At 32.3% G+C, this 27,789-nt stretch overlaps 1 protein-coding gene and 1 long non-coding RNA gene across 5 annotated transcripts in view; one reads left to right on the forward strand and one right to left on the reverse strand.

The window, feature by feature from the left end:
• LOC132734432 (zinc finger protein 608-like) overlaps positions 1-5,443 on the forward strand; it is a 42,612-nt gene extending 37,169 nt beyond the window's left edge. For all 4 annotated transcript variants that reach the window (XM_060721170.1, XM_060721172.1, XM_060721171.1 and 1 more), the window contains one exon: positions 3,943-5,443. In XM_060721170.1, coding sequence (XP_060577153.1) covers positions 3,943-3,992 — 50 coding nt within the window. In that variant the 3' untranslated portion in view covers positions 3,993-5,443. The remainder of the gene's footprint in view (positions 1-3,942) is intronic.
• Positions 5,444-5,631: 188 nt separating this feature from the next.
• LOC132734433 (uncharacterized) lies at positions 5,632-6,358 on the reverse strand. The gene is made up of 2 exons (XR_009626316.1): positions 6,217-6,358; positions 5,632-5,863 (listed from the first exon to the last, which is right to left on the reverse strand). It is a non-coding gene; the product is annotated as an uncharacterized LOC132734433 (long non-coding RNA).
• Between the last annotated feature and the right edge of the window lie 21,431 nt (positions 6,359-27,789).

Genomic DNA, 27,789 nt, shown 5'->3' on the forward strand with positions numbered 1-27,789 from the left:
GGCATAATCAAGTTAGAGGCGGCGTTACAACTGCAGCGAAAAATCTGCCGTAAATTCTGCGAGTCATCATTTCGTTCTATTATTGGCATAATTTTCACTTAACATAATAACAAATTTATGGTTTACAGATAATTTTTTCGCACACAGTTACTTGTTAGGTCGGCATGCGTTTCTTGTGTTTGTGAATTTATTCTTTGAAATTGATATTTGTCATCATTACTAGACTTTAATGATTTTCGTAACTTTGTTTATAATATTGCTATGTTGAAACTGTTTGGCATATGTTGAAAAAAAAAATAGAGGTATTTTTCGCTCCAGTTTTGAAAGTGTAGATTAATGGCACAAGTATTTAAATAATTACCTCTTGGTACTTTGAGGATTTCTGGGCTACTTCCCATATGGGTAAACCCCTCCAGCTAGTTGGTTTGAAAGCCCCCCCCCCCCCCTTCACCTTCCACCTCCCTTTAGCACCAGCTCTATTTATACTTTAAACTTGTTTAAACTTGATAAAGAGATTGATGAAATAAAGACAAACTTTATCTTGAAAACACAACTCTGGTATTTATTTGCACTTAACCAAAGCAGATTTGATATTTTGGAAATTTAATGCTTTACAAGAAATACGGTATGGCGAATGTTTTTATTTCCTCCCCGGAATTGTGTGATAACCATCAGGCTGATGTTGCTGGTAATTACCAATTTACTGATAAAGTAATTATACAGTCAGAGCCAGCTTTGCCTCTGTTTATTTGAACAAGAATCGAGAACAGTTGCAGAAGAATATCAGAAAAATATGGGGAGAATTGGTAAAGGATATTTCATCAATGCTTTCGGGGCAACAATCCTTGCAAGAAAAATCCTCCTAGCCTAGAATCTTGTTGATCAGAATATCGATTCAGTTTATTCATTCTACTTTCTTTTATTAACATATGAGACTGGGAGACTTAATGCACCTCCTTGCAAGAGAGTAGAGTACTCTTCACTGGTGTCATAATTAAATTTTTTGCCGGGTTTTTCCTTGGTGATTTTTCATCAAAACATGTTTCTTTTCTGACAAGTCAGTTGTAATGCTTCTTTTCATAGTCGGTCTTTTTATAGCTTCGAAAAAAAAAAAGGATGCAATATATATTTTAGAAGGAAAGATATATCCCTATGTTGTTCGAATTTTGATTTTATAGGTGTTTGAATTTTGATTCAATTCGTTTTCGCATTTTGATTTAATTAAAGTTCACTATTTTCAGTTAAATTTTCCGTTGGAATTAAAGTGCGTCTGAAGTACTTTTATCATCACTTATATAGCCATTAAAGGAACTCAGAGGTCAAAATCTTACAACTAAAATTTTGAATATCTTAATTACAAAGTTCAGCTTGGACACTTAACACAGAAAAATATGCAAAAAAGAAAATTAACTTATTGTTTTAAAAAAAAAAATGAAAATCGTATTTTGTGCTTTCTTTTCGCCTGATTTGAGCAATTTTTGGTCTTTTTTTTCACAATGAGAATAATTATTCTGGAAATATGGAGTGAGCGAATGATCAGAAATTTGGCACACAAATTATTGGTCTAGACCTACAGCTAATGAAACAATAATCTTGAAAAATTATTTCCAGTCCTGCCATGTCAAAAACCCACTGTGGAGTCCCTTTAAAATATAGCATATATTTTATATAATTTTCTAACTCTTAAATTGCTTTCCCGCAGTTAGACAAAAAAAAGAAGAAAAAAATTGGACCAAATTGTTCAGTCAAAGCGAAGTTTATATAAAATGATTTCTAAACATAGCAAGGATCAAAGTACAATTTTTGTAAGGTATCTCCATCACATGTTATTTTTATGATAACTTTTGATAACAAAGCTGTCGTTGAAGAGCGAAATCACGTTTTATCTGCATTGTATTTGATTATCAACTGTAAGATTTTCTTCCACTAAAGTATTACATGTTTCATATTTTTTATTACCGGAAGATTATATTACGGAGAGACAAACAAAGCAACGTAGTCGGAGAGCGAAATCTCCTGTTCTCTTTCTCTATTGCTTTTGGTTTAGAGCCATTGGAAATCAGTGCTGATGTTGAAGCATTGATTACAAAGCTCTCAGCCGAGATAAAAAGAATTGTTTCAATATGACTGGTGCGAGATATAAATCACTACAGCTCACGGCAAATGGATGAGGAGTAATTTGAAGGCTCTACTCCATTTCTAGCCCGATGTTAAGACTTCTATAATTATATTCTCTCATGTCTGTCTGATTTGTTTAGAGAAAATTTGGCTTCAGCAAACTTTCGCCTCACTACTAATGTTGGTGTGTGTGTGTTTATCTGTTTTTGCTTTCTTCTGATACACTGCAGATGTTGCCCTGGCACAAAACTACAGAACATATTCTTTGTTACAATTTTAGTCTAACCAAGCATGTCTACATCAGAGCTGCTTGATACACTCCCTGGAACGTTCATGGGAATATTAGCATGTCAAAATCCAATCTGGTTTATGCTTTTGTGTTCTTTATGACAATTTCTTACAGCATAATTTCCCAGATGAAAGCAAAACCCATCTTGCAAAACTTTGAAATATGATTACATTTATATGACTTTTATATATTTTTATAATAGCTATTTCTGGAAGGCACATTTCTAACTCGACATTACACTTTATTGTTAACAGGTTTGGTTTATAACTTAAATCTGGCGAATTATAATTTTCTTCTGGCATTAATAACGAGTCTCTTTGTTCCCTGAAAGAAAATATGTGATTTAATTTAAGAAGAGGATTGAAATTCAGTTGATATCAACATAATACAGGTTATGAAAACGCATATGTCACGGTAATTTGACCCTGACAGACTAGGAAATTTGTTTGTATATAATTGTATTAAATGACAAGGTTATATGATTATATAAGCTCATAAGTTATTTCCACTGTAATCTTCAATTATTCTCCATCAATATGAAACATTAAGATTAAAGATTGTCTGGATGTAATGTGGTAGTAAATAATAATCTTTTGTTGGAGCTTTGCCAAAAACGTTTGTGAAAACTTAACTATATTGCTATTATAGTGATTTCTACATTCTAAAATTTGACTTTACGGTCTTGTTAAGTTTTATCAAGGTAGAGAATTTCGTATTCAACAAAGAACACTATCGTTTTATGCATAAAAAGCCTTTTCTGACAACTGAAAACAAACAGTGAACATTAGTTTTCAGGGTTACACTTGATTCATGTTTAGATACGAATAGAGGCCTGTATGATTGAAATATCTGATAAGAACAATATTCCTGACAGGCATGACACTGCAGCTGTGGGAGTAGTTTTGAAGTGATGAAGTTTGGGATATGTGTTTTTACCTTGCTGATCTTTTTTTGTTCTTCCTTAGCTCTTGGTTTTCAAATTATTCCTGTTTACAAAACACAGCAAAGAGTTCCGATGATAAAGCTTCCAAAGTTTTTGTAAAGAGATTTGATGAGATGCAAGTAATGAAAGAGAAATGTTTTTTTGCCCAGTAATAGCAATTCATGGTTTCCTTTAATTTAATGGAATGAAAATGTATTTTTCATGGAAATGAACTGTAATGATCTTGTTAATATGATTTCAACAATTATTCATATTGTACACTCAGGATCTGGCATTTGTGAAAAATAATAAACAATATAAGTCATATTATATAATAAGTGAAAGTTCCAGTATAACAGTTTTTGTTTGTTTGTTTTTGTTTGTTTGTTTATTGTTGTTTTTTTGTGTGTGTTATATTATCTGGTTTGATTAAGGATTTATTATGTGCTCTGATATGAAATATCCTAGATTTTTTACTTCAAATTGCATGATACAGCCTAATTTATTTCAAAGCTTGCTTCCACCCATTGACTTATACAGAGTTTGAAGAATCATTTGTTCTGTTTATTATAATAAATTAGGTTAATGTATTTTTTTGCTTTTCTCTTTTCAGCTTTGTTTGCAAGCCAAGCCCAGTCGCCGCACCCATTCCCACCCAAGTGAAAGAACAATACTGTGAAAGACATTGTGTACTTGTGCAATGAAATTGTATGACAGAGTAACACTGAACAATGGAATGTGTTAATAATGTCATGGCTGAGGTTAAAGTGCGTAACCTTGACATTGTGTTGCTGGCAAGGTCAGTAGAGCAGTGTCAAGGTCAGAAAAATTGCCGTCATGGCAACAAGTGGAAAATAAGTGTTCCCCCATGGACAAGAGAATGAAACTCTGCCATTAAAATGGGTTGAAAAGTGACCAAAGGTAGTAATACCTTGGCATTTTGTTGGAGGAAATGTGTATGATAGTATCAGTTTCAATTTGAACGGAATTTACCGAAGAAAGTGCTTTTGAAAGGAATTTACAGGAAAAAGTGCTGTCCGGGAAATAAAATGAATGGACCTACCATAAGTGGTTATATGTGTGTGTGTTGTAAACAAGAGAAAATTACTCTTACAGCAGTCATGGAATTACAAGGAATTACATTCAGTAAATGAGTGATCTGGTGAGGGAAAACTGAATTGAATTGGGGGAAACTAAAGTGAAAAAAATGAAGACGGATTGTTGTCTGTGTCAGCCAGTTATTGTCACTGCCTAGGGACATAAATTGTGATATATGTTTAAGATATTTAATCTGCGTGTAAATATGGCTATCATTTTGTTATATCAGATAGTTTTTGTCTGGAGCCTAAAAAAACCCCAAAAAAACAACATTCTTGTTTGCTCAGCAGTATTCAAAAACAACAACAACAATAATAATTGAATGTGACACGGTGAAGTGTGCAAACACAAAAATAAATATCAAATACAGTTATCAGTATTATGAATATTAAAATTGTGAAAAAAGTGGAGCGAGAATAAAAGAAAATGTGTGTATATGTGCAAAAAAAAACGTTGAGAAAGCCTGAAACTGTGGAGCAAAATAAAAATGGCCTTTGGAATTTACTATTTAAATAATCAAAGGATTATAAAATTCTGGGAATATACATGTAGTAAACAATCTGCAAACGATTTTCATATTGAAAGTAGTAGTATTAAAATAGTGAGATGTGACGTGTTTTGAAACTTTGTGTGTTTGTAGAAATATATGATAAATACATTATAAATGTCTTATATTCACATAGATATTATGGATATATATATAAATATAGTTCAATTTCACAGCAGCAGCTTGGATGTACATGTAATAGGATTATGAGTTTACCTTAGCATTTACATAATTATATATGTGTGATTATTTTTAACAAAGCCTTAATTAAGCATGGCTAATACATTATGACAAATGTTATCTGACGAGAAACAATAAGGAAGAAAAATATTTGACCTTCGTAGCAGACACCGTATTATAATTATAAACACTTCAGAATTAAAAGATTTTTATTGGTCATAGTTATCATTATCATCAACTTTTGACTTCTAATTCAGGATAAAAATAAAATTTTGTAAAATGAAAAAAAGTCTTATGATGATTCTTTATTATTATCATTAATTTTATATGAAATAGAAGAACTTAGCAGTGGCATAATTTGTCTTTTGTAGCGGAGCGTTATTTTCCAAATGATGTCAAACGACTGAAAGTGAATGAGGCAGTAAAATATCTGCTGAGTCAGCAATTTTAAATTGAGGTTATTGTTTTGCAATAAACAATAAAGATGAAGGTCTGATGCTGATTGCATTGTTTTAAGTACATAATGTAGGTCATGTGATCTAATAAGAGGTTTAATTGATGCAAAAAAAAAAACCCACTAACTAGGAAACATCAATACCGAAACAAAAAATACTGCTCCTGATTTTTGAAAGTTTTTAGGACATGAAAATGCCTTTTTAAATTATTATTGAATTCAGAACACAGTCTTATTAAAATCAGTCCCAACTCCCTTAAAGTGACATTATGCCCGTACAAGGGTATATTGTGAATGAACAGATTTAAGTCAGAACAAGTTTACATTTTGTCAGAATTCCTTTCAATTTCATAATTTTATTTCGCATGAGCTATAAATAACACACATGGCCCAAAGAAATTTCTCAAAATATCTATCAGAATTTACCTGAAACAGTCAATTTATAAAAAGAGTGGGGCAGTCTTCTGATATTTTAGGCATGATATATATTCTAACCAAAACGTTTTCAAATATAGACTGTTGGTAAATCACCATTACAACAGGCAGTCTTTTGAAATATGTTGTCAATTTAGTTAAGCTTGATGATGAAAATATGAGCATAATGTCACTTTAAGTGTATTGTATAATTAATTTCAGGAGTTTTTCTATATAATTTTCGGCAAAATTGAGAGAAAACGTACTAAATATTTTTTAAAACCATGCTGTTAAACAAACAAAGAACACATTTTATGCAAGTTTGTTTGTATTTTCTTTAAAACATTCATGTTAATTTTAAAGTATATCAAAGATGTTTTAAAAGTAAAATATTGTGAAAGGAACAAAGAAAATAATTTACACATTTCTGCAATGCAAATGGCACTTACAATCAACCTAAACTACCAAAAAGTGGTCAAAATATGCCAAAATAGCCCTTAATGTGTCAGTCACGCAGTAGAAATATGGTGATAAAATTCTACAAAATCTGTCAATAATGCAAATTATAATATTACTTAAATCTTAATTCTTTTTTTAAATTTTTCATATAAATCTTGGTACATTTTGCTCAAGTTAAATCATTGCTTGAAATATTTTGTTTCATCTGGAGGTATGCAGCTTTAAAAACAATACAGATTGTTAAACAAAGTACACATTTTATGCAAATTTATTTTTATTTTCCTTAATAAAAGAATCGGAAATTGTTTGTTTTACATTTACAAATTAACAATTTATTTTAAAATCAGTGCTATTTTGTTGGTAAACACAATGTTTCTAATTATAATTCAGAACAGCAGAACATAAACCTACAAGTATCTAATTACTTGGTGATTATTTTGGATTAGGTGACTTAAGTGTTTAAAGCTGGGTAGCCCTGAATACCAATGATTGTAGGGAGCAAAGGTACACTTCACTACAACTGGTACCAGATTAGCAAGATAACATTGAAAGAGCTTAGTAGGGGGAGATAAGAATTTAGTGTTAAAGATTATCCTAGGTTTATCAAATTTTATAGGGAGAGGGGTGGAACAAGATAAAAATTATTTTGTACTGGTAGTTAAAAAAAAAAATTAATGCAAGGCTGTTGTATGTCCTTCACTTTCTATTTATTTATATACGCTTGTTTTGCAATAAGTGCTGAAATTATAGAAGAGATAGTCATCTGGTGACAATAAGTGATAATGAAATGTGATATGATTGGTCATAAATGTGGGAGTTAGATGATGTTTATGGATTTTGCTGTAGGCCTGTACAAAGTGACATTTTAACTCGAGATATCTGAGTAGGGGCCATGTATGTCAGAATTACCACACAATCTTGTTTATAAAATTATATCTTTGCTTAAGGGGGTCATAAACTTTATTGGTTTTGCAGTTATCTACATATTTGTAATAATAAATGAAATGTCTGGTGTACAAAATGACAGTTAGGGACCTTCGTTAATTTGTTTTTGGTTTTTAACAAATTGGTCACCTTCTGTGCAGTGTACATGCCACTTTAAAGGTGTTTTTTTTTTTACTTTACTTAAAGCAAGGAAAATAGCCATAAAAAGTCCTTTATATCATATTTTGTTTAAATTGATTTATCGTTTTGGTAGATAATATAATACAAAAAATACATGCTTAATCTTAAAGGGGTTAAATTAAAATAGATGATGTAGCATTACTGCTTCAGTAAAATGAAGATTTTAACATTGATATAATCTGACCCACTGTACTTTCTGATTAAAGATTGATTTTGTATTTAGGAACAAGATTAATTCTTTCATTAATCATCTCTGTACGTTCGGCTAGCGACTCCTTATTATTAAAGTGAAAGGTAGGGAGGTCAATTTGATACTTTTCCTATTGTTACGCTGTAAATCAAGACGTTATTAATTTTAAATTTTTCAGCTCGTTGGTGCGTGTAACAAAAATAGTGTAGTACGTAATGTGAACTAATGTGAGCGGTAGAATAGTAAAAAAAGAAAATGTTCACGCAACGGCAATCCCTTGATAAAAGTGTTATTTTAGTGTTATGTTATACAGAAGTTATGTGTCGGAAATAATTTACGAGGTTTAACGTTGGCATGTAGGCTATGTAAAAAAAAACGTTTTCTTTCGGGGATTGTAACATATGCCAAGACTATTTTTACGAGCAACTTGATATTTTGATAGAAGTTAAGGAAAACATTTTATTGTTCCTTTCTTGCTCTTTGGGGAAACAGCTTGGCGAGAATAATAAGTTTTAAGATAACGGTTGCTCATTCATAACATCGTCAGATTGATCGCAGTTCTTTAAAGTCAATTAAAATTCTAATATCTCGAGATGGAATCTCATTAAAGCTAAGATGCATCAGTTGAAATAAATTGCTTTTTTTCTGAACGATGAGACTCATAGGGGCATTTTCTGCAGACGTCTTCACCGATAAATTAGTCGTCAAATGGTTCTTTGTTCGAGATAGATTGACGTTATTATACCGTCTCGGATTGATTCAGAATTTATTATTTGTTCGCAAGAGTTTTTTCTTCTCTTAAAGATGCATTATGTTCGGGTTAGTTTGAATAGAAATGAGTTTTTGGTTCTAATACACTTCATATCCTCTTGCGATCTCCTCCAGTGAATCATGTAGGGAAGTTGTTACTTTCTTGTGGATCAAATTGGCTAATACTGTTGGAAATCTACAAAGATTGCTTAATAGAAATATATTAGTGCATAGGTGATAACCGAGATATTATTCACTAATCCAAACCATATAGATATCTCTTATTTTACACAAACATTTGTTCTGTGTAAAAAGATCATAAATATGATGTAATGAATTGTCGATAAGATGTAATGAAAATCTGACTGAACAAAATGGAAAAGGCCTTGAAAAATTCAATCATTTAATCAATTACCCAGAAAATTGAAGCCACAAGTCCAAAACTGCTTTCAAGATCAAATTAGCCGGGGAGAGGTTGGGGGACCTAATAATCGAAAGTTTGTTAAAAGGGGAAAAAAAATCGTCATCACAGGACTTAAATAGCATTCACGAAGTCTGTCGCCAGGAAATTGTTTCTTTGTGCGATAAAATGCGCAGTGGCCTAGTGATTATCGAAAATGCACTGAAAAATAAGCTTCCATGATTAAATTGTCTCCTGTTGAATTTTCAATAGGTTATATTGCCCTGGGTTGAAAGCATATTGAACATTTTCTTCAGGGGATAATTCAAGCATGCACATGTCATTTACAATTTACAATTAATGGTTTACTAGTGGCCTACAGGGGTAGATTTAAATCAAAATTAATGATACAGCATGGTTTCTTTTCAATATTGAAATAGGAGAAATCTTGAAAGATGGTAGTTTTAGGATGTTTTATGTAAAAAAAAGATTAATTCTTTTATGTCTTGAGAATATTTTTTTTATTGGGAAATGGGGAGAAAATGCACATTTGTTAAACACATCTGTGTTAATATAATTAAAAAGTGATCAAATTAAAAAAAATCTCAATTTAGATAATTTTAATTATTTTGAGTTTAATTATTTAAAGGTTGTAATTTGTGAAAGATTTAAAGAAGAAAAAGCTGTTATACAAATAATCTGTGTTGATTAAGAATGAAACATTATGCTCTAGGCATTCTTAAAGGTCTTCTGATGTTGGAAAAGATACCTTGCTATAAAGAATTTAGGAGGAGAGGGTAGGTGGGGGTATTTAATAATACTGCTCTCACATTTGATAAGATTTTAAAACATAAGTAAAAGCATTTTTTGAAAGATTTTTTGAAAGAAAAAAACATCATTCTTCGCATTACACTATTTCAGCTTAATATGTTGGGAAAAAAAATCAAGATTTTAAAAGTAACTAAACAGTTTGGCTTACAGGCAATTATATAAAAGGAAAAATGCTAAATATTTCTTGTTTGTTTTTTTCTCTCCCCCATTAGATTAATCTTCAAAAGTGTAAAAACAAGCTATATATCTTTAAACAAACATATTGATGTCTGAGTCATCACAAAAAACCAACACATAACAGATAGCTCTATATAAAAGGTTTTGATCCCTGAATGGCCTGATCAAAGGCAATGTGTTAGTCTTTTTTTTCCTATAAATATTTGATTATAAATTTTTTCAAAAAGTAACAAATACAGAAGGTTTTTCTCTGACTTGATATTTGATGATATAACTTATAAGTGGCCTGATATGTATAATGTATGAGATATATATAGGAAAATACCTGGTCTGAGATAAGGCTCGGTTGATAGAGGAATTTTTACAGGAGTTACTTGTTTGTATTATATGAATGTGCTTGTAGAGATTAGAGCTATGTAAACTCTCAAAGGTTAATATCAACATAGACTGGCTTGTTTGTATAAACAGAAAAATGTGCTATAACTCTCAACGTAGCCTCAGTGCAAGACTGATTTATCTACCTATTTTACAAATAGGTGGCTACACCAAGAGCAACACAGGCTAGGGGTGATGAATATTTTGTATATATATATTATATATATACATCGTATGTGCTGCTATCTGATAAATTGAAGGTTTTTAAATGTTTTTCATTAGACATTTTCACCTAGGACTTGTTATAAATCAGTGTTTTGAGCACTTGATACAGTTGTGAAATGATTTGTTTGTTATTCGCTTTAATATTGTCCTGTGGGGTGAGATAATATACAATTTATATAAAGCATTCACACAAAATGACACAAAAGACAAGACTCTCGACATAAGGTCAACAAAGGTTCAGTGTTAACTTGTTACCTGTTATGTATTAAAATGTAGCTTTAAAAAAGCTTGCCTCCAGATTTATGTCAAGTTTTACAAAAAATTTGATAAAAATGTTATCAAGAGAAACTACGTCAAATTTTAAGCAACTTAACCTAGCCTGTGGTCACAGATATTAATTTAACTTTAAATAAAAATGCAGAAATTTCTCTTTTTCTCAGACACAGGAGACTTGTTGAAAATAGTAAATTTTGTCATAATTTGCATAATTAATATTCAAATTTTCACTTAAAATGTGAATATTCATTCATTTCTTAAACTTTAATATAGATTTTGTTAAGTTGGAATTCTTTTAATTTTTATGCTGCTGATATGGAGGCATGTTCCTTTAAGGCTTTTAGATTTAAAGAAAGGAAAATTTGATTTATATATTTTTTTTTTGAAGTATAACTGCTTTGAAATCAATTTGGTTACTAAACATTACAACAACAACAAACAAAGATTGTGCAATGTCAGTGTAAGAATGTTATAAATGTTTTATTGTGTACATGAAATAAACACTAGTATGATATTGTTAAATCATGTAATTCTGATGGGGGAACAAAATTCTTGATAAAGTATGAATGTGTTTTATTTTACTTTCTTGCTTGTGCGAGATATTGTAAAGGCTTGGATTTTTAAGATATACATATTTGGACTATTTTAATTTCTGTATTGAATGAGCGATACAAAATGACAGTATTTCACTTGAGACAGACGGAATGGATTTCCTGCTATTGCAAGAGGCATTATCTATAGTGAGATGGCAATATCTCATTTTATTTGTAAATATGAAAAGCTCAGGGCACATACATAAAAAATTTAATTGGCATAAAAGTGGAATGTTTCAATTTAAACAAGTAATTAAAATCATTGAAAGAGTGTTGAGGGGTGCTTTTTTTCTTAAGAGATTCAATACACTATATATTTCTGACATTGTTATATTAATAATGTTAGAAATTAAAGGGTGAGAGAGTGTGAGAGATAGTTTTTATTGCTTCAAAAAGAAACCCCATGACACTTGTAACAACTCACTGGCTTAAATTAAACTTCTTGCAATTATTCAATTATTGTAATGAAATATGGGAGATGTTTTTTTTTAGTTTCTATGTAACAGTGTAACTATAGAATAGTTTTATCATATGAAAATATAGAATTTGTAATTCAATAATTAATTGACTACCATGTATGTTGCTTAAAGTGTATCCTTTTGAAGCAAATATAGTTACTCTTCAGCTATATATTGTGTGGTTGAAAATTCATTTGTATATTTTATACAGAATTTGTGACCATGAATAAATTTTTAAAGATTAAATGACTTTGTTGAAACTTGATCAAAGTTAAGATCAGTAAGCATTTTATTTCATGTCTTGTTCAACTTTAACATATTTTCATTCCATGTTACTATTCTCTCATATGAAATACAGACAAATGTATTACATACTAGTTTATGATTTTATAATTTTTCCCCCCAAAACATAGGACATTTTTAGTTTAGTTATTGTATGCAAGTTAATCAACCATTATTATAATTATATTGTACAGCCCACCACCTAGTGCATTGTTTTCACTGAAATTATGTTTTTTCTCTCTTTTTTTGCCATGTTATTATGCAGAACACGATATAAATAGTTAATTTGTTCAAGATGAGTTCTTTGTCTTCATTTTCACCCTGGTTAGAAATATCTTTAAAAATATGGACTATTTTACGATTTTACATGCCCTCCACTAGTGCTTTTTATGAAGTTTTATATTCTTATATGTATGTCCACTCTATAGTTTTCCACTGTATTTATAGAGTATGATATGCCCATATCCCACTACTTTTATAAAGTATTATATGCCCATATCAACCTCAGGGATACAGTTTATGCCCATCATCTTACCTGTTCATATACTAGTAACTTGCATCTAGGTACCACTCCCCAATGCTGCAATTGATCACCCACACCATTGCTGTGACAATATATGTGCACCACACAACTGCCCCTATCTGTTGCTTGTAAATGTCAAAGGAGTGACTATTAATATTACATTTATATTCTTTTAAATCTGTGAAAGAAAATGTTTGGTCTCTGGTGTTAGAAGAGTACTCTACATTTCTGTACTGATCAAGTACTCGGGTTGCTTACTTGTCTGAAATAGTGCTTATATGTGCACCTTATGTCTATAATCTCTACAAGTGAAATATTGACCATAACTTGCTAGAGCCAAAAATAATGAGCCTTTGGCTGCAACAAGTGGTGAGCCAGCTGCATATCCGTGCAAATCGAGCAGATTATATATTGTTGACAGACGGACTTCAAATTTTCATCTTCCCGTGTGGAAGCTGGACAAGTCCTTCTGAGATATTCAGCAAGTTTAATTAAAAGATCACAGTTTTGATGGGACTGAAACCAAACACGAAATGTACTTGAATATCTGATATTTACTCCGCACAGCTGTGCTCTAAGATAGATCGAGACATTGGGAATTTTGTGGAAATCATCATGATGTTTATACAACTTGGCGAGGAGTAGTAAATAGACTTTTTGCTGAACGGTTAAATTAATAAATCTGAAGTGCTCCCTCTCTGTTAGTAATTGAATGTTGGTTATAAATTAAGTATATCTCTGTGAGGAAAGACATCAGATGAATTAGATAAATTATAGCGTTAGTGTTTGAAACTTCCAGGAGAAGTTGTACATCTCTTTTTGGATAAACATTAAAATGAGTGAAGGGTTTAACTCGACAAATATTTACATGTATCTCATTCGTACATAAAATATGAAAATGAAAAGATGCTATTTTCTACGTTGCTTCTTCTCTAATCAGATTTATTAGACGGCTAAGGTTAATACGAAAGATAATAAGATAATTATGCCAAACCTTTCACTGTTATTTGACCAGACGCCAGCTGTCAATCAAATCGAGAAAACAATAACACTTTAGCCAATCAGCGGTTACGATTCACGCACATCTCAAAGCGGTGTTACCTTAGAAATTACCCCTGGACTTTGCTGTTCCAAAAATAACGGTACCGTACATAAATCTAACAATGTAATCAGTAAACCTTACATCATGAAGCTTTATATTACATGTAGAGGAAACTAGTACTGCATACACTTTAAATCTGTATCAGCAATTTCATAATCCCGCAAGTTCACATTATCGAATCCCGACGGACTTTGGATTCTTTCATGTGAGGATGTTATCCAGCTTGAGAAACATTGGTGGTTCTACTCATGTACCTGTTCGTGCCTGAAATAATGCATGGAAGGGCACTTGAGATCGTCCCCCACTCGTAATGCTGAAAAGTCGCCATATGACCTGAACTGTGTTGGTCATGTTAAATCGGTCCACCCAGGACTACAATAGGTCAACACCTAAACTGTGTTGTCAAACTCAACAAAAATACTACTTCTAGAACGATGTGAATTTCTGAATTTATAATATAATCATCCATTATTGAGGGTTTTTAATCTTAATGTTAGAAGTATTTAATCGCATAAATCAGAGGATTTTGTTACTTCTCGCGTGACATCGAAAAGGTAATATTGCATTAACATCAACCCGGGAATTAATTCTGATCCACTTGATTAAAATCAGTAAATTGGAGGGGATTCGACGCATTATTAAACGATACGTTGGCCGGACGCTGAATACAGAAATAATCGAAACGATGCAATATATATCGATTAGCAAAACCCGAAACAAATTACTGTTTTAATATTCAATCTCCAACCTAGTCGCTGATGCTACATGAGTAGTATAAGTGTGTAAAGTTAATTAGTTCATTTATAGATTTCTAAATATACGTACTTCTGTGAGACGTATAAATATTTTTTACAGATGATACATTAACACTTGTGCGATATTATACTTTATTACACGAAGATAGATAGTGTTCAGATGTAATAATATCAATTTCATGTTTTCAAACTGGAACAAAAACATTTTTTGTTCCAGTTTCAACCGGCCAACTTTTCGACTTAAAGTTTATGTTTCTGAGAGTTCTAAATGTATCTCTGAGGTTTATCATTAAAATTAATTGTCATGCATTTATCTCCAATGTATAGATTAGTAGATATACAGAACTTAAAACAGGACAATCGCCAAAATAAAACGCGTTCACGAATCATTCTTAAATTTCTTTTTTAAAACATAATGTTATATAACCTATTCGGCTAGTATAAAAAACTTCGTCATGATTTAATTACATGGCCGTTGAGACATTATAGAGATTCATAATTAAATTCAGGCACGAAAGGCTCGATAATTGCTTTATTACATAAAATCTTTCACAGCAATTTAGTGTGCTTCGTTCAAAGAGCCAACATAAATTTGAAACAATAGCTGACGGATGTCCATCGCAACTTTTCGGCCCTTTCCACCAGTCTTCAGATAAGAATAGGGTTATTATTAATAATAGCCGAGATGTTTCGATTGCCGATGACGTGTGTAACAGCGGTAAGAGCATTTATTCTGTAAGACGTGCCGTGCCGCATTAAGTGTGTTAATGTTTTTATTTCCGGTTAAAAGATTTTTACAAAGATGCTTTGATGTTTACAAGTCTGTGAATGTTCATGGTTAGTTCTATACCATATGCTGTCAGATATACGTGGGAGACATCATGATTCACACTGCTTATTATAGAAATAGATATGTATGTTCTTGTTAGTCCATTCATGAAGTATAAGCATTTCAAGTGACCTATGAGGTCTGGCGTCCTAAGCAACCGGTGCACACCTATGCAGTCTCACCGTATCGACTGTTTAAAAGCATATTTTCCATTATAATTCCCTTGAATTGAAAGACGTAAAATACAATTGTGTCAAATTGTACACTTCGTCGAGTCACACCCAGTCATGGCCGCGAGTTTACGGTAAATTTGGTCAAGAATTCCAGAAATGAGGTTGCATTTCACTGGCTTTTATAATTCATTGGTGAAATGGCCAAACTTGAATGTTTCTAATATTTTGAACGACAATGTCATTGCAGAGAAATAATCGAGGGAATATAAAGATAAATATGGCACTATAAAAATTTCATTTTCTGGTTGTAAAGGAATATGATAATCACAGAGCGTTATCCGATCTGCTTTTGTGAGAAAACTACTGTATTGATATACTCTGCACGTATGTTGTCTTCTATTCATCGTCTTCCGACAGAAGCTCTTCTTTTGTTGAGCTGAATGTATTGATAAAAATCTTTAGCAGATTTCCATAGTATGTAACTGGATACTTGTTTCACTGATAAATTATCTACAACTGGCGCCATGTTGTTTTGCCGCCGAGCGTCATGTATGGTATTGATTTGCTAGTAAAATGCATAATTATTCTGCAATTATTCTGTAAGAAATTAAAGGCAAGAATAATAGAGACACCCTTTAGCACAATGTGATAAATTAATGTATGATTAATTACTTCCGTAACAAACATCGCTTATAACATGAGCTATATGGGAACAAATATTGTTTATTAGTTGATAGGTGCAATTATTGCAACATATAATAATAACATAATTATATTTATTTCTTTATTTCAGTCTCAGCAATGTACATGCAACAAAACATGAAAATGTTAGTATACACAATATAAATGCTACAGTGAGTCTCCTATGATGAATTATAAAAGACATACTGTACATTTAAATGTTTCCTACATAGTAAATTTATTGGCAACAAAAAAAACCCAAAAGAAACAAAAACAAAACAAATTATTTGCATAATGCCAAAGCTTAAAATAAGATGCCAATGGTTATAATTAAAATGATGTTAACAAATTGAGTCTTAAATCAATCATTGAAAATATGAAAAAAAAACACAATAGTGCACCAGAAAAAGAAAGAAGTCAGTAAAATGAAAAATAAAATAAAATAAATAAATTACCGCCTCGATCAGACGGACATGTAAATTGGGTATCCCGTGGGGTCATTGATATCACTCCCGTAAACTCAGTGTTCATTATCTTATCAATATATTTATCACTTGCCATCCCATTGCAATGGTCAACAGGGCCTTGAATTGTTTGGCTTCGTTCAGCTGTAGCGGTTTCAGCCGTATCGGTTACACGGCGGTGCCTACCTATAACGAAAAGGGCACCTGGTAACGCCATTCACCACAAAAGCTAGAGAAATATTGCCACAGGTTCTATTCCTTTCTGAGGGATTACATTTGTCTTGCTTCTGTGATATCGATTTTCAAATCAACCGTAAGGTAAATGTAGTTTACTTTATAATAATCATATAGCAGTATAGACAAAAAGTCATTTTCCAACAAAAAACAGAAACAATTCCATTCATTTTTGCAGAAGATGAAACCTCAGTGTATGTTTGTTGAAAGTAATATAAAACTGTCTAGAGCAATAAATCTAATATTAAGCAGGAAACATTTTAACACTAAAGGTTTTGCCTGAAATACAACTTTTTGCACGCTTTTATGTTCCCGCCATTTTTGCAAGCCAATTGATTACAAACTAAGGTTGCTTTAAGTGCACTACAAATTATCCATTTAACTTTATGTCACTTAACTAATATACCTATTAACTTGTACAATTATTATCATTTGGTCATATTGACATTTGTATTAAGTTACTTGATTTCGGCATGTACTAAAGGCATATAAAGGACATGGTGTGCAACAGTTGAATTCTCAATAGAAGGCCAAAGCCGCAGCATTTTAATACGATCTTTATTATTATTAGATGAATAACCGTATTAGCGAAGAAAATGTATAAATTCTAGGAATGATAAAGAAATAACCCCCAGTGTCACTCAATAGCTTGCAGATAAGATAAATTTACATACCTCAAATAAAATTGTATCTTATCCTATGATGAGATGATAAAAAGATGCGAATCAGTTTAATAATACTAATAATGATAATGATGATAATATGATTACGATGATACGATATCTTGTAGGGTTAAACGTCCACCAACACAGAAGAGGTCATATGACAACTTTTCCTACTGTACTGGTGGGGGAAGATCTCAGATGCCAAATTCGTGCATTATTTCAGAGCCACTGTCGTTCCGTAAGCTTGCTGGATGGCTTCCTTACATGAAAGAATGTAAATTCCCTCTTGGAATTCGAACCCGCAGCGGTGAGGGTGATAATAATAAGAAAAGTATCAGTGTACATTTGATAGCTAAAATCTAAAATAAAACTAGACACGCAATTAAATAGCAGACTAGCCTTCAGCACAAGAAGACATGACGTTGACGAGCTCATTTAAATTTTAATGTAAAGAATTCAAAACCAGACGAAAGAAGTTTATTGCCGATAAAATACACAGGACTGTTGACATAAAGCCCAAAGAATTTCACCAGCACATTAAGAAATTAAACAAACATTACGACCGAAAGACCTTTGGTGTAATAAATGTGCAGAACGACGGGCATTTATTGTAATGTTTATCAACAACTGTCTTGTTTTCATACATGAACGGCCAAAATAGCTCGTAAAGAGAATACAGATTGCTATGATTTTTTTCTTTCTTACTAAACACACATTGTGTTCGTTGTTATTGCATGAATACGAAGTGAATTTAGCACAATATGTAGTGGATTTTTTGCAACAAAATAGCTTCTTGTACAATACTCACACTTAACAAAAATATCGTCATGGCAACAAAATGTTTATATAGGAACGTTTATCATTTACATTTCAAAAATTGTCAATTAATATTATTATTATCGGTTTATTAGAGAAATCGTTCAAAATGTTAATTGTCGCTACATAATTAATGTATGTTTGTATACATGCGAATAAAATAATTAAAGCAGAACAAACGGACAAAAACTAAATAGAAATAAATTGAAAAGCTTTAAAGAAATGTAGCATTTATTTTTTATGATCCTTTAAGTAAATGTTTATTTTGAAAAGAAAATTATTGTTGGATTTCACATTCGCTTCTCGTTAAATAATGGAAATTTTGTCGTGTATTAAATGTCTATTTATTTATATTTGTACATTTTATGACAAATATTAAAAACATTTACATACACTTTTGCCGTTATAACGCATCAAAGCGCATACTATTTTCACTCAGTTGTATTTGCTGTCTTTTAAACACGTGCACAGTGGATAAAGGAAAATATAAGTAAATATGCTGTATTTACCGAAGGTAACTCAATAAGGTTCATATCCTATCTTCCTTGAGGCTTTAAGAAACATTTACCCATACATTTTATACAAACAAAAACTCAAACAAAATCAAACCAAACTTAGCAGAACAGAACATTTAGCAAAAAGGTAATCGATTTTTAAAAATAAGCACAATTATAATGTAAAAAGAAAGTTTTTTTGTAAAAAGTCAAAATTGTAAAAAGCAAATAGACAATTTCTAAAACGGTACGGAAATAACAAAACAGAACAGAAACATTTAAGAAAAAGATATAAAATGACCCTATAGTTGAGTGATAAAATAATACAACTGTTTTATCGGACAAATGGAGCAGCAAGTCTAAACATTATTGGCACAAATCAGTCTGTTTGTCTTCGTTGTAATGTACACAGGAATCATTGTAATTTCCGTGAGCAAGAAACTTTACACCCATTGTTTAGTTACTAGTTGGCTCCAGGAACGGATTCGAGCGTGTTTCAATAAGCCTATAGCTTCCAACACAATCAAACTAAAATAAATATAAATATACATTTGTAGTATAAACTAACTAATTTCAAATCTATAAAGTTCTGAAATTTTGAACGTTTGACTGAAGGCACCCTCCTTTAATTTCAATGTGACAACGGTGTAATACAAACAAAACAGTATACATGACAAAAAAACAGTTACTTCTCTTGATAATGCAATTCTTTCCGAGGATGGTCAAGTGTCATTGACTGCTAGAGCTATCGCTCCTTTTCCTAAACAAAAACCAACAAAAACAACAACACAACAACAACCCCTACATTTTATGATTTTCACATCATTAAATTAAGTGCTTTCTACACACATTTACTTATGCCATCTTACAAAACGATATCGCTTTTAATAAGATTGTCTAATTAATAAAAAATGACAGAATAATAAATTGATATATTGTATTTACATATATTAACAGAAAAAGATATCAATTTCAAGAGGCAATTATCCTTCTGATGTAATTACGATAACGCTTTGATGTATACAGTACCTGATAAATAAACGCTTCTACCTGATTCGTTATCTATTACGTTGAAAAAAAGATATAAACTTGTTAAATGATCAATGATAAACATTAAGATCCATATCGTCTCAGATAACAGACTGTTATTTCCCTATTTCCTGGCGTATATTGATCGCTGGGAGAAAGTTATTGTAGAACAAATGTCATTTGAAGTATCGCTTTCAAACGCATAAAGCTCTGTCGTAAAGATATCAGATTCAAAACAGACATTGAAGAGTTGCGTGATAGATTTTTTTCTCATTTTGTTACGTAAATCCTAGATTGGAACTAAATTAAACAGGTACACGCGTAGATAATATATCATCAAGAAATATATTCTGCATCATGAAACTGTCAAGTGACAGTGTCGGTGTGAACATTCTTAAGAATAGATGTAAAGTTTTCTTTACAAAAACTCTTTATCACTTAAATATCAAATGTTATGAAAGATATCTCAAAATTGACGAACATTGCTAATTAAGGCTATACAAATACCATGGGCGGATTTTTTCTATAACGAAATAACAATATGTCATCCTCAAAGTTGGTAATAAGGTATTGGGGGTTTCCTTGGACAATTTAAGCGTGTTTGTGTTGGCGTACGGGAGTTGTTGGTGCTTTAATCCGAACATATTGGCGTGAAATATTAGACAGACTGCTCGACAAGATAACTAAAACATCATCAAGTTGCCTGTCTAGATTTCCCGATGATAAATACAATGATATAATCAGTAATACATTGTAGTATCATGTAATCATTGGATGAAACAGAAAAATAACCGCACCACATGCAATATGTTAACAACATGATAATAGTGATTTAAAATAAAAAACACTTATGTATTATGTATTCCCAAAATATAGAGAAACATTTTAATAACGATATTTTTGCAGCAAGAAAAGAAAATGCATTATTAACTATCATAAATTTTGTTAAAACCACTTCATTTCTTCGGTTTACCACAAAAGCAGAGTTGAAAGGTCTTTGGGTTTCTTTGAGCAACATGTTTACAATGAAAGAATGGGGTGTAATTTATATAATTTTGGTAAAGCCCTGGGTTACATCGGTGTAACGGTGATTTCGGCGTGGCCTGCGTGTTTCTAACTAAAGGGCTATTTGCAATTCTGTCCCCTGTACTTGTCGGACAGGTAATCACTAACGGCTGAACCACGTTTACTTTGGCCGATTATCTTTTGCAAGAAAAAGTATTGTCTTTATTATGAAATACACGAACAAAAAGGAGATGAATGCGCTTACAATTGATGACAAATTTCGCCATCTGTAAGAATATTTACCTGTTAAAATCGTTAGCTTTTCATTATTTCTATGGAAATTAACATCGTTAATCAAACCAATTATTCACGTGCGACCGACGATCCTCTGAAAGACAAAGGACGATAATTCAACGGTTGTAACATTATCATTCTGAAACAAACATGACGTTAAATAGATTGACATATGCGGAATAGTTCGTATAATACCTATATCAAATGTTAACAAAGACAATGACATATCTCTTCACAGACAAACTTAATTAGACACACATATCATTCTTAATAAACACGCCTTACATACACTAATTTACCGCACATAAAACAACCATAAAAAACCTTTGCTAAAATAATAGAATATACGGATCAGCTATGCACTGTAGATATATACTTTCATGGTCTAAATTATATACATGACAGTGATATAAATTATATACAGGACAGGGTGAAGGTTTAATTGTGTACAAAGGCCCATGCAACGAATACCTATGTTCTTCTGAAGTGTTCCCCGTACGTCAGTAATTGAATGTTGGTTGTAAATCAAAAACATCTCATTTAAGAGAAACATCAGACAAATTAGATAAATGATATTATCAGTGTGTCTGAAACGTTTAAATGAAGTGTTGAACAGTAAATCGAATGAGGAATTCTGATGAACTAAACAGCCTAAAATATCTGAATAATTTCAGTATCAAAGGAATGTATAGAATGTCATAAAATTGTAAATACTTAAGATATATATTACATAATGACTACCTTAAGAAACCCTTTAGTCCCCTACCGGTTCACCTGGAGGGTTCAAAGAGTTGCCTTTTGTCTGTCCGTCTATCCCGGTAAACATCCATTGGTTCATAAATCCACATCTAAGTTGAAAAAGAGGAAAACCTCATAAACTATCGGCGTCCGCGGCAGAGTTGTTAAGGGGTTGGTTTACTGCAAACTACTTGCCTCTCGCCGCTGTAGGTTCAAGTCGCGCCAGCATCTTCGGATTCTTTCATGTGGAAATGCAATCTAGCTAGCTTACGGATAATCAGTGGTTCTACTCAGATGCCCGTTTGTGCCTGAAATAATGCATAAAAGGGTGTCCGATAGCCTGGGTTCCAGTCTGTCGATTTTTTATGTGTTTCTGTTCGGCAAATCGATTGATACTATCAAAACCAGAGATGTTGTGTTAATCTATGACGATTGAGTATGAAATAGCGCGTATGTTATGAATAAGCAAAAAATATCAATGCCTGAATCCCAGGCTAGGTATCCGAGTTCTGCCTCCACCAGTAAAGCTGGAAAGTCGCCGTGTGACCTATATAATGAGTCTGTGCACAAAAGAAATAAGAAAAATAAAGAAAAAAAATGAAATAAAAAAATGTTGTTTATTCTCTTGTTTATACTTCCCAATTTTTTCAAAGTCTTCCTGCACCCACAAAGCACATTTTTATTTGTGCACTCATCGATTCTATGTATTGAAAAATTAATGTGCCGATACTATACTTATGGAGTTACAGCATTTACTCTGATTTTAAATGCCAATGCCAGCTAATGTCTATAAATAACAATTATTGTCAATATTCAACAACTACAACAACAACAACAAACAAACAACAACAAAGTTTTGAGAGTTTAAGACCGGTAAGCAATAGTATTATAGCTGCCCTTTCTGTTTCAACTGTTTGCATGCACTGACATTAGTTTTTTATTAAGAAAAAGATCGATTTTTGTTCAAAATCGTCTACTTTCAGTTCGGTCAAGCGATGGCCGACCTAGACAAAAAAGTGCATTTTCGCTTTAAAATTCCATCTTTTGTCATACCAACTTGTCCAATATTGTACATGTTTCGAAAGAGAAATCATTTCTGCGTAGATTGCACTTTATTTGGTGAAAATTGATTGACAATTAACAAAGATCTGGGAGGTAACATAAGGCCTGGTGGTAGGTCCGCTGGCGAACCTTTCTACCTTTACTATATTTATAGTATATATGGATGAAATTTTTAAAAACAAATTTCCTTTGTTGATTTATTGAAAATAGGATATTTTAAAAACATTTTGAGTGAAAAAATATTTATTAGTGAAAAAAAAATATTTATAAAAAATAATTGGGCGTGGTCATGTACATGTATACTATCCAAGCCACGCACCGATTGCCTGTGGAGCGAAAGGGCGGAGCTATCGGTGATTTAGTGAAATGCCTTGTTTTTGGTTGAAAAAATAATGTTTAATAATATGCATTAACAAAAATAATTGGTCGCCTGCCTGCGGCAGGCTTGACCAATTATTTTTGTTAATACATATTATTAAACACTAACCTATACATATTTTTAATAAGCGTTCATTACTGACGGCATTAAATGTCAAGAATACTATTGAATGAATCGTTACAAGTTTTATTTGACTACACAATGAGTTTTTCTACCCTGCGTGACACCGAATAGATAATGTTACATTAACCTCAGCATGGGAATTCTTCAGCTTCGTTTGATTTTAATCAGCAGATTGGTTGATAATACGATCCGTTGGTTAGAATGTGGCTGTTCACAGAATATGTTCCGGTTGCGCCGCATCGAATACTCATTACGGAGTTTGTAATCTACTTTCAACAAATCGACATACTTTCAACAGATCGACTTGTCTTTCTTAGAGCATTATGTAGGACATAACAACAAAATATCAATTATTGAATACCGAATATTTTCATTGGGAGCTCTCCATTATAAAACACGCACATCAATCATTAGACGCTAATTTTCATTTCTCATATACTAATTAACAATACAAGCACACTTATAGATTATCTATAAGATACCATAAAAACCTGTTATTGTACACTGACATTACCGTGCGGACTTTATTTATGCACTTCGAAGATGGTAATGTTAAACGTTCTCACTGGAATGACTTATTTTGAGTGATGAGCTAACGGGCCAAAATATGTAATTACATACAATTTTATTGACATTTACCTTTTTCCAACCACTAGGCTATGGAGCACTGACGGGTCAAGTGCTGTCTCACAAGTCTAAATACATCTCAAACAAGATCTTCCCCATCTGTTTCTTTGATATTTTTAGCATTTTTTAGCATTTTCTTATCAGTTTAATCGTCCAAGTTAAAGAACTTAATAGTTCCTGAATCCTTAGAATTGACAATGGTCACTTCTAGACATTTGTAAGGAATAGTTCATTGCAAAGAATTAGCAGGGATTATGCTTCGGAAAGACCACGTCCGATGACATGGGGAAAGTTGTTTCCGTCCGACAATGATCGACAGTTGTTGTATTTCCTTTTTCACGTACATCAAATGAGTAATACTACTCGATACTTGTTAAATTTCATCCAGTATCATTGGACAAAAGCTTTACATTGTTAAGCTCAGTATATTGATACAATCTTAAGCAGATTTCTATAGCTTGTTATCCGATATTTTGTCACTGATAAATAGTTCAATGGCGCCATGTTGTTTGGCCGCCGAGTTCTTTGCATGCTATCGATTTATTTTCTGCTTTAGCCACTAATAAAGACTGTATAATTATTCAAGAAGTATTAAATGAGGAATAATAGAGACATTATTAACACAGTATGATATATTAACCAATGGTAATTACTTTCCATTACAGCTTAACAAACAACTCGTTGACGCTACGTCAATAACTACTATTTATTATATATTGCATATCTTCTTCCCTATATAGTGGAAAGTTCTGAAGCGTGACATTTGTTGACAGAGTTGTCAATTTTTTCACCATTTTTCCCGTTAAAATATTGAATACTGTTTAAGCCGGTGCTAGGGGGGGGGGGGGGGGGGGCGGGCTTGAAGGAACTTACCACTGTAGTCGACGACAAGGCTCGATCAATTTATCTGTTTTGCAGTTTGGAGCGTACTTTAAGGAATCCATGTCTGTATGTTATGAAGTGATTACAACTTATTACACTAGATTTTGAGGAATGGGAACATGGAGTGTGTCATTCGCCAAAGGCGCCATTTAATTATGTCTTGGAAATTTTCATAAAACTATTTGATAATTAATTTGTGCTTCCAGAGGTTCATTCAGCTAAGATAAGGAGGGTTGTAATCTTTATGAACCCTGGTAGGATGTTATACACTGACGGGTATCTGGCAAGTCGCCCAATGGTGTTTTATTGTTTCAATATGACATTAGACCATTTATTTGCATGCGTTAATGCAAAGTTAATATTCATTGGTTTCTCGCCTGCAATCTTACGCGTTGGTATTGCAGTCAAAAAACAAATCTCTGACGTAAACGGACACAATTTATTTCCTTTTTGTACAATTTGTAACTTCCTTTTAGATTCATTTAATGTAATATAAAACTGTCTAGAATTCTGGATTAAATTCATAACAGACTCGTCATTTTTAAGTATCATTTGGCAGAAACCAGACGCTAAACATTACAGACATTCACGCGGATTTATTTTCCCGCCACTTTTACGACATAAGATTGCTCTTAATATTGTCTGCCAACACATGAAGTCTATGATTATTATTTTTTATCTGATTTTAGCCATTTTATTTATCTGTCAAACAAATTATGGACTACATTGTCGACATGTAGTATTGTCACAAAAAATTTAAACAAAAGTGCATGAGATTAAAGAAATCACTGTAACAAAATTTAAAGATTTGGTGTACCTCAAAGGACATCGTCTTGACCTATGGTTTCTAAGATTCTGTGGAATTAAGTATGTACAACTTTAAGGAGAAATGAAATAGTTTATCAAAGCTAGCCTGGTCGATGAAAAACATATACATATCTATTATATATCTTTTAAACCAGGTTTTGTCGGGGGATGGAACGTGGGATGGAAAGAATTCAATAGTATAGGAACATATCAAGCTAAATAATGCGGGGGTTATGTTTGACCCAAAAACAAAATCCCAAACAAACCTGCAACTCACTTTACCAGAAACATGTTTAATTCAATCTTCAAATGAATTATAAAGAAACAGAAACAAAGGAAAATTCTAGATATTTCTGACATAGAAAAGAAAATGGTCACTTTAACTGCGTTTAAACGGCAAACCTAAAATAGTTAAAAGATTAAACGAGATGCAACAAGAGACAAAATTGGTTTTCAATACGAAATGCTTCAAAGACCATTTGAGCCTTGCAATGGCAAAATCAACATAATGGGTTTGCGACCAGCATGGATCCAGACCAGCCTGCGCATCCGCGCAGTCTGTTCAGGATCCATGCTGTTCGCTTACAAACCGTATAACAAGTAGAGAAACTGATAGCGAACAGCAGGGATCCTGATCAGACTGCGCGGATGCGCAGGCTGGTCTGGATCCATGCTGGTCGCAAACCCATTATGTTGGTTTTGTCATGGCGCGGCTCATTTAAACTTCGTTTCAAAATCATCTGTTTGGCACGGTATAACTTGGAAGGCGCATTTATATTTGTGTTTTCTCCAGTTACCGAAGCTTAGATATGTTATGAACATTAAAAGCTTATTTACAAAAGCATACTCGTAAAACATGTCTTTTAGCTATTAAAATGTTTTAATGCCTTAAACACATTGTAATATCGCATACAAATGACGTCAACTGTAAAAGCCATTTCAGCAATTTCTGAAGAGAAAATTATTCTGTTTACTAGTTACACTTCATTATATTCTAAGTTGCCTTACTTTGTTTTGCAGCAATTTTGAGTTTTAAAATAAAAACATATTTGATAGTTTGTGGAAAAAAAGGATGAAAACATGTTGTTGTTTTTCCAATTTGTCATTGAAATCAACATCGAAATTCAATGTGTCTATGCATGTGGTAAAACGTGCATTGTTGATATTATTCTTTGACATCAACTGCGGTCATTACTCCGACACATTCAGGCTGAACTAAATCGCCAGACAGATAGCAGCATTGTTATCTAATGTCTATGTGGCAGTAGGAGCAGTTCGAGGAAGGCTTGAATATGTTATGAAATAAAGACTATGTAAACACTAAATGAAAAGAATGCTTACATGGCATGAACGAACCTTATCAAGCACGCAAGTACGCACGAACACACACACTAACATGCACCTGTATGCGCACATATGTATACACATGCGAATCATCGTTCATTTTAGATATGTATTTTTGATTTTTCTGACAGGCTCATATCTTCTGTTTTTCAGCATTTTGATAAAATGTATTTTTTCGAATAAAATACAAAATAAACAAATTTGTTATTTGGATTTACTCCCCAGAAAATATGTTTAAATGGATGATATATTAAAACGTTTTTTTTAAATTCGTCGCTGATATGAAATAATTGCTTAACCGACTATCAATCTATCATACACTTTATAACACGCACATGTTTTGCCATTCCTCAAAAAAGGGGGTGCATTAAATTACATTTCACTTTGGTTGATTAAAGACTCTTAAAATGCAATAAAGAAAAATGAAGTCAGGCGAACGGTCATAAAAATGTAATAAAACACGAGTTAAACATCTTCCCTTAAGCTACTTAAAATGCAAATGATACCGAAAAACATAATTGTTTACAATTACTGATCTACGAGACAAACTTGCATTTACAATATAAATATCAAATGACTTGCCATAGTGTATGTTTTTTA

This window comes from Ruditapes philippinarum, unplaced genomic scaffold, assembly GCF_026571515.1.
Source record: "Ruditapes philippinarum isolate M1 unplaced genomic scaffold, ASM2657151v2 ctg1558_1_1_1_1, whole genome shotgun sequence".
In the NCBI taxonomy this organism is placed as follows: Eukaryota; Metazoa; Mollusca; class Bivalvia; order Venerida; family Veneridae; genus Ruditapes; species Ruditapes philippinarum.